This window comes from Neovison vison, chromosome 7, assembly GCF_020171115.1.
Source record: "Neovison vison isolate M4711 chromosome 7, ASM_NN_V1, whole genome shotgun sequence".
In the NCBI taxonomy this organism is placed as follows: domain Eukaryota; kingdom Metazoa; phylum Chordata; class Mammalia; order Carnivora; family Mustelidae; genus Neogale; species Neogale vison.
The window spans coordinates 95,725,614-95,736,088 of NC_058097.1; the positions used below are offsets into that span (position 1 = coordinate 95,725,614).

The window sequence follows — 10,475 nt, forward strand, 5'->3', positions numbered from 1 at the left end:
AATTACTTACTGGAACAAGGAAAGCCAAAGTCTTGCCAGATCCTGTCTTGGCAGCTCCAAGAACATCTTTACCTTGCAAAGCCAAGCCGATGGTCTGTTTCTGTATCTCAGTTACCAAACGGTACTGGGCTTCTTGCAAACCTGCCAAGGTGAAGGGGAAGAAAGTGACACTTGAGAAAATCCCTGTAAAATGAGAGTATGGGCTAAACTGTGCCCCCTCAAATTACTACGTTGAAGCCCTAACACCCATACTCAGAAACAGGGCCTGTGAAGTGGTGATTTAGTTCAAATGAGCCCTGATCTGAAGTCACTGGTGTCCTTATAAGAAGGGGAAAGTTGGACACAAGAGATACCAGCGGTAGGACTGCACAGTGGGACAACCACGTAAGACACAGCAAGAGGGTGGTCATCCATAAGCCAAGGAGAGAGTCCTGGAACAGACCCTTCCAGGACAGCTCTCGGAGGAAACTAACCCTGCCAGCATCTCCATCTTTGGACTTGTAGCCTCCAGAACTGTGAGAAAATTCATTTCTGTCATTTAAGCAACCCCTACCTCCCAGTCTGATATTTTGTTCTGATGGTCCTAACATGCTAATATAAAAGATGTCACTTTTATCTTGTTCATTTTAACATAATAGATTTTATTTTACTTACTGAGAGGCCCAGCATCTTGTTTTTTCACTACTGTTCTTTAACTAGTCCAGAAAGAGGGGCGCCTGGGTGGCACAGTGGGTTAGGCATCTGCCTTCGGCTCAGGTTATGACCCCAGGGCCCTGGGATCAAGCCCCATGTCGAGCTTCCTGCTCAGCGGACAGCCTGCTTCTCTCTCTCCCTCTGCCTGCCTCTCTGCCTACTTATGTTCTCTATCTTTCTGTCAAATAAATACATAAAAACTTAAAAAAAAAAAATACTCCAGAAAGCATGAGAATGAAAAATCAGTAAAACGTGAATGAATTAGGGGCGCCTGGGTGGCTCAGTGTGTTAAGCCGCTGCCTTCGGCTTAAACAATGTTGCATTGTTCTATGATGTATTGGCTGATATTTCTGTGTTCAAGTAGTCGTCCATGTCTGTAATAAATCCCACTTCTTACAATGTATAATTCTTTTGTATATAATTCTTTCTGGATTTCTTTGTATTTTGTTGAGGATACTTCTGGCTTTTAAGAAGATGCCAGGGGCGCCTGGGTGGCTCAGTGGGTTTAAAGCCTCTGCCTTCTGCTCAGGTCATGATCTCAGGGTCCTGTGATCGAGCCCCGCATCGGGCTCTCTGCTCAGCAGGGAGCCTGCTTCCCTTCCTCTCTCTCTGCCTCTCTGCCTACTTGTGATCTCTCTCTGTCAAATAAATAAATAAAATCTTTAAAAAAAAAAATTTTTTAAAAAAGTGAATGAATTAATATTGTTTCTTGGTGTTAAAGGTTCAAGATATCAAGATTATTTGCTAAAATAATATCTTTCACGGGACGCCTGAGTGGCTCAGTGGGTTAAGCCGCTGCCTTCGGCTCAGGTCATGATCCCAGGGTTCTGGGATCGAGTTCCACATCGGGCTCCTTGCTCGGCAGGGAGCCTGCTTCTCCCTCTGCCTCTGTCTGCCTCTGCTCACTCGCTCTCTCTCCCTCTGACTCGCTCTCTCTCCCTCTGTCTCTGACAAATAAATAAATAAAATCTTAAATAATAATAATAATAATAATAATAATAACTTTCACATTAAATGCTCTAAACCTTTTGCCATTTATAAAAAACATCAAGAAACCCAAAATGTCCCAAAATCACCATACACCTACCTTTCAATGTTTTTTTGGACAAAGGGAAATCTGAAAATCTTGTAATTTCATTTACATTTATCTAAAAAAAAGAAAAAGGAGACCGTGTCAATTAAGACAAAAAAATGTACCATATAATTCATCTGTTTTACAACAAGGGCATTTTTAGTTCTACATTGTGCTGCCTGGCTAATCTTGGTACTACAGGATTGAATTCAACCATCACTTCTAATTAAAAACCACCCTTCCTTCTAGAATGGAGTATGCTGTAAGCAAGTTGTTGTGAATCAAAAATACAAGCTTGCAACAATTAAAATTGGTTAAAAAAAAAAAAAAGACACCATCTCATTCACTCAAAACACACACACACAACCACCACCACCAACCTCCTTCACCTCTGAGAATACTGTAAATCACCACCCATCAATTTTAGGAAGAAACTCTACCTTCAGTCCATCCTTCAAAGAATATTAAGAAATAAGGGGCAAAATGACTCTAAGCCACACAGCACAATGACAATACTTCTATTTACACACTTCGTAGAACAGATTGAAGTTAATTGGAGAAATGTATCTTGTTAGCACAAATCTTTTCAAGTTTTAACCATCAATCAGTGGCATGCCAAATCCAACCTGACAACTCTTCATTTGTGGGTACAGTGAAGGAGGGAGCATTAACAATAACCACAAGAAATGTCTCAGTCACACTCTGAAGCCACAATAAGTAACATTTTGCCCTTTAACTTTACATTATCTACATGTTCATTACTGATGTTCTTCATTAGCATAAACCCAATTTTCTGAATTTCATTTCAGCTACTCAGGAGAATTACTTTATTACAGCTGCTGAAAACAGGAACTCCTATTCAGATCTGGGAATATACTGCCAAATTATTCATGATTCACAAAAGAGAAAAGTTGCATTTGTAAGGTTCATTTATTTAAATTACACTGCAGGCAGTAAAGGGATGACAACTTTTATTTCATTTTACAGTCTACATATCATCTTTCCCAAGATCCTTAAGGTAGCCCAGATGGGGTTATCTCTGTCCTCACATGCTGAAAACACGAATATTAAAACATTGTCTTAATCCCTACAAATCATTCCAGAGAAGAGTGAAAAGGAATAATCAGCGTACTCACATTAGAAAGAGAAAAGTTTGTTAGACTATCCTATCCCATCTGGGAACCTTAATTAGAAAATAAATCTCCCAAATACAACAACAAAATTAGAGGCAGTCCACCCATGCACTTGTGATATGATCAGATGAAAAGCTGTTTTCACAAAGAAGAGAAGTCATATAGGAGGAGCTAGGTGAGTGACACACTGGTCAGCCTCCATCAGAGACCCAGCACAGGCAAAGTAGGAAATACTGTACATCTCTCTCTAGTCTTCTGACCTCCTAATGGAAAATCTGGAAGAATGGAATTGTCCCAGCACTCTGTTGGCCATTACAACATAGAGCTATACAAGGTATTTTTTAGAAAGAAGTCTAAGAAACAGAAGGCAATTTTTACTCCATTGATGAACTACAACAAGAGTCAGCAAACCATGGCCCAATCCAATCTGCTGCCTGTTCTTGCAAACAGTTTTCCCAGAGCATAGCTACAACAACTCATTTACATAGTGTCTATGTGGTTATAACAGAGAGCACGTGGCCGACAAAGCTTAATACTGACTATCTGGCCTGTTCCAGAAAAAGGATGCCAACCCTGTTCCAGAGGGACAATTACATTCCAAGGAATATTTAGAACTCACAGAAGTCAGCTATGGTTCCTACAAACAAAATAACACTGTATCTTCCTTTCAGCCCATTCACTCCTGGGGTGCCTGGGTGGCTCAGTGGGTTAAGCCTCTGCCTTCAGCTCAGGTCATGATCTCAGGGTCCTGGGATGGAGCCCCGCATCAGGCTCTCTGCTGAGCAGGGAGCCTGTTTCCCCCCTCTTTCTCTGCCTGCATGTCAAATCTCTGTCTGTCAAATAAATAAATAAATCTTTAAAAAAAAAAAAATCACTCCTGTCTTCCAATGTTCACATGCCCTCTACAATCTGTATCACTCTTCTAAAATCAGAGAACAGATGTTTCAATGACAGGACTTGTTCAGGACTTCCCATCACTGGTGGGAAAGCTGGAGGGGGTGGAGGGGAGAACAGGGTGAATACCACTGACCACCGCCCTGTACTTCTTCCAACTCTCTTCTCACAACTCTCTTTTCTCACAAAAGTGAATAATGCTTTCACATCCTCAAAGCTGGTGAAGAAAAAAGAATGTCCTACAATGCTCCACCTCCTGCAGTCACGACAAGAAAAGCAGTCTACTTCAAACCACACCAAATTCTGATTAAGGGGGTAAAACTTGGGATTACAGCACAGGGTTCCCATATAGCACTAGCTGATTACTATCAAAGAAAGTCTAAATGAATCCAGGTGCAGAGACAGAGTCACTCAGCAACAGTGACAACAGTTGCTGAACTGAAACAAAGAGCTCAGCATTTCTCAGTAAGCTCCAATCCCCCACTCTCCATTGAAACCCCCAACACACACGCTCTACGCGGTGGCCTTAGAAACAAAGCACCCAGATCTCGGGCTGTAGGCAGATGAGCAGTGGCTGATCCTCCAGAGGCACCACTGACAGCACCACACTCCCCGGCTGCCCGGAGGGCTGCTCACTGCAGCAGTACGACCACAGACCCCGGTCTGCATGACCAGAGACCAGAGACTCCCTTAAGGGCAAGTCTGGTTCCAGGATACCCCACCAGCAGCAGCCTGCTTTGACTGTGCTGCAGCCTGAGACTCTTCCTACTGGCTCCTCCTTCAGTCCTCCATCCTTTCCCTATTTCTGTTCCTTCTCCTTCACTTCTGCAGACATCCCCCCCCAATAAATCTCCAATTCACTTCATCCCAACTTGGTATCTACCTCTCAGAAGACCTAAGACCTAGACTACGGCACCAGTCTCCGACCTGGCCACAGTCTTCACAGCCTTTACAGCTTGGCTGTGTTCTCCAACTGCTCCCAGACACTCCCTACTGCTTCCAGATTAAGTCTCCAAACATGGCTTCTGTATGAATCTCCCACAGGGGCTGAAATAAATGACCACTGACAGTGGCCTAAACCAACATAAATTTATTACCTCACAACTCTGAAAGTCGGAAGTCCTAAATGGGTCCTCACTCAGTTAAAACTCTTCCTGGTGACTAGAGAAAATCAAAATCCACTTCCTTGCTTTTTCCAGCCTCCACAGTCTGCCCACTTCCTTGGATTGGATCCCTCTTCCATCTTCAAAACCAGCCAGCAACCTCACCTCACAGCATCCCCACACGTTCCAGGGCCCTTGGGTCATCACACTGGACCCACCTGGATAATCCAGACCCCCTCTGTTAAGGTCAGCTGATCAGCAACTTCAATTACCCTTTGCCATGTGACTTATTCACAGGCTCAGGGTGAGGATGCAGGCATCTTCTAACTCCTACAAACTGCTGACAATCCACGTCTGGCCCTCTTCTGCAACCTCATCTGAAGCCAGTTCAGGAACACATACCACACTCCATGGAGTATGTCCCCCTCAAGGAACACCACATATTTTCACATCTTTTTGTATATCCCTGTGTTGCTCCCTTCATATACAATGTTCTAGCCAATCTTTTCTATCTGGAGAACCCGTGATTCAAGAACAAGCTCTACTCATGTCTACCACAAACTGTTGCACGCTTTCTTGCACAAAGACATATGGAGGCTAAAATCCAGCTCACACTCAGATCCACAAGCCAGGCCTGAGGCTGCAACCACAAGGAGAAAAGGCAGCATGCCCAGAGGAAAAACATCTTTCTCATTTGCCTAGCCAGAAAGGCCAGGTACAGAATAACCCAACCTCTTTCCCACTAATTACACCACCCTCAAATTCCGCAGCACTGTAAATATCTAGGATTCTAACATTTATCAAAATGTATCAACCCCCCACCTCTGTAGGGACACAGACATATATTTTTTCCCATCTATTTTTACCTAGACCTCAACAAGTACTTTGTCAAACTGTTCGAGATGTTTCTGAATCAAACTGTTCAGTGTTTCACCAGTAAGGCTACTGAACACCACCCCTGTATTATAAACATGCTGTAATAATAGTTCAATGCACAGACGCTATCATCTGAGGAACCCTGCAGTGAGGGTCTTAGTTACCTAGACGATAACAAATCCACTATGACTGTATTTGAGAATTGCTAGCCCTGGCGTTTGATTTCACAGTGTATTTCTTTCTTGACAAAATCTTAATATTTCTAAGATTAAAAATAAATAAATAAAACACAACAATACTGGAAAAGGTTCCTTCAGTTTAGTGAAAAGCTGAGAATTTAAACATTCATGAGGTGCAATGCCGTAAAGTGTAGTGATCTGGCACTCTGGCATCAGACCTAGACCACCTGAGTTGGAACTTTTTCACTACTAGCTGTTTAAGCTTGCAGAAATTATTTAATCTTGCTCTTCCTTAAGGCTTCTCACCTGGACAATGGAAACCGTCTCATAGTGTCATCTACTTTAAGGATATGGCAAGTCAATACGTAAAAAGCTTCATAAGTCTTAGTAATTATAATTCAAACAAAAGACCAAAAAGAATAGACCTACTTTACCAACCAGAAGAAAGCCATCTGGAAAAGGTCCTCGTGCACCCAACAACACCCAAACACTAAGCACCTATTTCAGGACAAGCACTGTGCTACCAATGACTGGGAAGCACAAAGGTGAGGGTATTAAAGGTTTCTGACCTGCAGGGGTTCATCATCTAGCAGGAAAGTTAAGGAAAAAGCTAAACAAAGAAGCCAGTCATCACAGCCTAGTGATAATTCTGCAATAAAAGTGTATTCAAAATGCTACAGACACACAGCAGCCTTAACCCCATCTGGGAAGGTCAGGAAGAGTTTAGATCTTGAAGGACTGGGAGGTGTTCCTAGAGTGGGAGAATGGGGGTGCTCACTGCAAGTGGTAGAAACATCAACTACCAGGACAAGAAGCATCAAGGAGCGGGATGACTGGTCAGGTAAGCATCGGACTTTAGCTCAGGTTATGATCTTAGGGTCCTGAGATCGAGCCCCATGTTGGGCTCCTCACTTAGCCAGGAGCCTGCTTCTTCCTCTTCCTCTGCTCGTGCTCGCTCTCGCTCTCTCTCTCAAATAAATAAGTAAAATCTTTGAATAATCTTAAAAAGAAAAGAAAAGAAAAAGCAGAGGCATCAGGGAGCACAGCCATTTCATGAAACTACAAGTTGTTCTCGCGTGTATGCTTATGCACACCACTTGGTCTACATGTATTACCTCTTTGAGCCTTTCACTACTCTGGGTAGTTACTAACCTCTGCTGAACCAAACGAAGTGAGACTCAGGGATATTAAGGAGCTTGGCTACTCAAAACCCAAACTGGGTGAGATAAACCAAGTCTGCCTGACCACAAATAAATTACTGTTCCACTGGAGGAGGACGTGTTGACACATGAAAGTATTTGACCATTTTCCTGAAAGTAACTGAGCCAAGGGAGGGTTTTTTTTTTCTTTTTTTTTTTTTTAAAGATTTTATTTATTTATTTGACAGAGAGAGATCACAAGTAGGCAGAGAGGCAGGTAGAGAGAGAGACAGAAGGAAGCAGACTCCCTGCTGAGCAGAAAGCCCGACGCGGGACTCGATCCCAGGACCCCAAGATCATGACCTGAGCCGAAGGCAGCGGCTTAACCCACTGAGCCACCCAGGCGCCCCCCAAGGGAGGGTTTTAATCAGGAATAAGATGATTGGATTTTCACCTTGGAAAGAATCACTCTGCCAGCAATACAGAAGATAGATTAGGGGGGATAAGGCCTAAGGGCCAAATCCAGCGACCAGTTTTCCTAACTGAAATTTTGCTGGAACACAAGTATACCATCTGTTTAAGAATTTCCATAGCAGCTTTTGTGTTACAACGGCAGAGTTGAGTAGTTCCGCCCTCCTGAACTGCAAAGCTGAAACCATTTATTATCTGATCCTTTACAGAAAAAGCCTGCTAATCCCTATTACAAGCAATAGTTACTGTAGTAATCCACGCAAGAGATGATGGGGCCTGAACTAAGGCATGGGGTTGGGGGGGTGGGGTAACATTTAAAAAACGTTGAGAGGCAGTGTGACTGACTGGATGTTAGAGTGCTGAGAGGGAAGTCTCTAGGATTAGGATTACTCCTAGGTTTCTAGTTCAGCAGTCTGCTTAGATAGTGGGGCTAGCATGTGGTGGGCTAAGTAACATCCCCAAATATCTCTACATGCTTACCTCCAGCACTGTGCATATTATCTTAAACGACAAAAGCGATTTTTGTCCAGGTCATTATCAAAGATCTTGAGATGGGAAATTATCCTCAGTATTCTGGGTGGGCCCTAAATGCGAACAGAAGCATCCTTATTTTAAAAGGGCAGAAATAAATTTGACACAGAACCACAGGCAGTGTGGCCACGGAGGCAGAGATGGGAGTGATGCAGCCACAAGCCATGGGAAAGCAACCACCAGAAGCCGGAAGTAGCAAGAAATGGATTTTCCCTGAGAATGTCCAGATGGAATATGGCCTTGATGATACGCTGATTCCAGCCCAGGGAAATGGACTTCAGACTTCTGCCTTCCAGAACTATGAGAGAATAAATTTCTCTTCTTTTAAACCATGGAGTTTGCGGCAATTTTTTACAGTGGCAAGAGGGAACTCACACAAAGGACTGTGAATTTGGAAATCAAAGCTAATGAGCTCAGTTTGGGACTTGTGATTTAAGGTATCCTGGCAGGCAAAGACATCTGGCACAGTCAGAAAAAAAGAATATGAACTCAGAAGGGCTGAGGGTAGAATACAAAAAAGGAGTCACCAGTCCACAGGAATAAGCATCGCAATTACACAAAAGAAAGAGAAGCTGAGACTACATTCCTTCAGCAACTCCAGCTAAAGAAGACTCTAAAATGCAATCTAATCGTCCTTTACAATGGTTTTTTAAGAGGCTGTGCATACAGCAATAGAAATAACGTAACAGCTAATATATTTATATGTATCGGGCATTGTACAGAATGCCTCACATGCTTCTTACTAACTCCTCCCAACAACTTATAAAATAGGTATTATCATGATGCCTTCTAAAGACAAGAAAAGGGAAGCAGACAGAATAAATAACCTGCCCAAAGTCACTCGTCTGATGATCAAAAGCCAGGATCAAATTATCATTTATCTTAACTCAAAAGCCCAAACAAAAATAAAGGTTCTCTACCTCATCTTACTGTTGACCTAAGAGCCGTTTAAAGGAAAGCTATCCCAGCAGGACACTTGATGACTATAATTCCAGAAATGTCCCCTACATTAAATCCCTGATTATAGTGCACACCAGAAGGGGGCAATCTCTGACAGGCTGAGTGAGGTGGGTGAAGGCAAACCGAGGGGGGGGGGGGCGGAGAGAAGGGGTAGGGACCCTGCCAAGGAGACTGAGGGCCGGGGGCAGGGTCAGAGGTTAAAATGATAACTACGGGGCCACTCGTCTGAGAACATCCACCACCGTGCGGGATGGCAGGTGGCAGAGACGCACCAGGAGGCCCGCTTTCCTAGGCCAACTCTTGTTCGGGGACGGGAACCGAGGAGAGAAAACGAGAGAAGCACAGGAAGGCGGGAGATGATGTCGAGTCTGCGGACCTGGCACCATGGTCCGAAGCGAAGGCTCTGGACTTGGAAAGACGCGGGTCTAGGCTTCAACTCCACACCACCTACTAAGAGGGGAGCTGAAAACAAGTTCCTCGTCTTCTCGGAGCCTCCGTGTTCTCGCCTGTAAAATGGGAATATGACCCATACCACAGCTCGAGTCCATAACTAATGGAAAGCACCCGGTCAGCGGCTGAAAGCACCGGTGCCGCTCCCGCTACTGTCGTCAGTACTATTGCGGGCTCTCCCCGCCCTCAAGCGCCGCTGCATCTCCATCACTTCACGAGGAGCAGGGTGGCGAGCCGGGATGGCCCCGAGGCCTTGTCCGCGGCGCCTGGCGGACCACCTGTGGGGCCTCGGCGGGACCCCCACCAGCACCTGTCACCCCAGCCCCGTCTCCGGCCCGCTGGACTGCGGGTCTGCACCCCCGCCCCGGCCCCCGTGACAGAGCTCCCATCGCCGCCGGGCCTCGGGGCCCCGCCGCTGGCCGGCGCCCCCGCCCCAGCGCCGGCCTCACCTTCTCGTAGTTCTGCATGAGGCGGCTGATAGCCTCGCGCTCCACCTGCCACTCGGGCTTCTTCAGCTTCTTCCTCAACTGCTTCTTTTGGCTCTGCTTATGGCTGTGTTTCTTCTTCCAACGGTTAAAACTCCGCACCGGGTCGGGCCGGCCTCCCGACCCCCGAGACTCGGTAGTTTTGCCCATCGCGGCAGCGGCGGAGACAGTCCAGACCGCCCCCAGACACGAGACACCTCAGGCCAAGCGGAGAGACGGCTCTGAGGAGACACGGAACCAGCGTGGGGAGAGAGAGGCGAACGCGCGTGCGCGGAACCCGGAGCCCGCCCCCGAGCTTTTGAAACCGGGGCACGCGCCATTGACTGCAAGGGCAAAGTGGACGCTGATTGGTGACTTGGATTCCGCGGAGCGTAGTGGGCCAGCCGCGGGGAAAGGGAGGCGGAGCGATCCGAGGAAGAGGGCGGGCTAAGGAAGGGATTCCAAAGCACGCCAGGCCGGCTCTTTAAATGGACGCAGGCGCACAGGTTC

At 45.7% G+C, this 10,475-nt stretch overlaps 1 protein-coding gene across 2 annotated transcripts in view; it reads right to left on the reverse strand.

The window, feature by feature from the left end:
• The window catches only part of DDX10 (DEAD-box helicase 10), a 293,705-nt gene extending 283,477 nt beyond the window's left edge, over positions 1–10,228 (reverse strand). For both annotated transcript variants that reach the window (XM_044257693.1, XM_044257694.1), the window contains exons 1-3: positions 9,951–10,228; positions 1,781–1,841; positions 11–141 (exon numbers count right to left, since the gene is read on the reverse strand). In XM_044257693.1, the coding sequence (XP_044113628.1) occupies positions 11–141; positions 1,781–1,841; positions 9,951–10,136 (378 nt within the window). In that variant the 5' untranslated portion in view covers positions 10,137–10,228. The remainder of the gene's footprint in view (positions 1–10; positions 142–1,780; positions 1,842–9,950) is intronic.
• Positions 10,229–10,475: the final 247 nt, after the last annotated feature.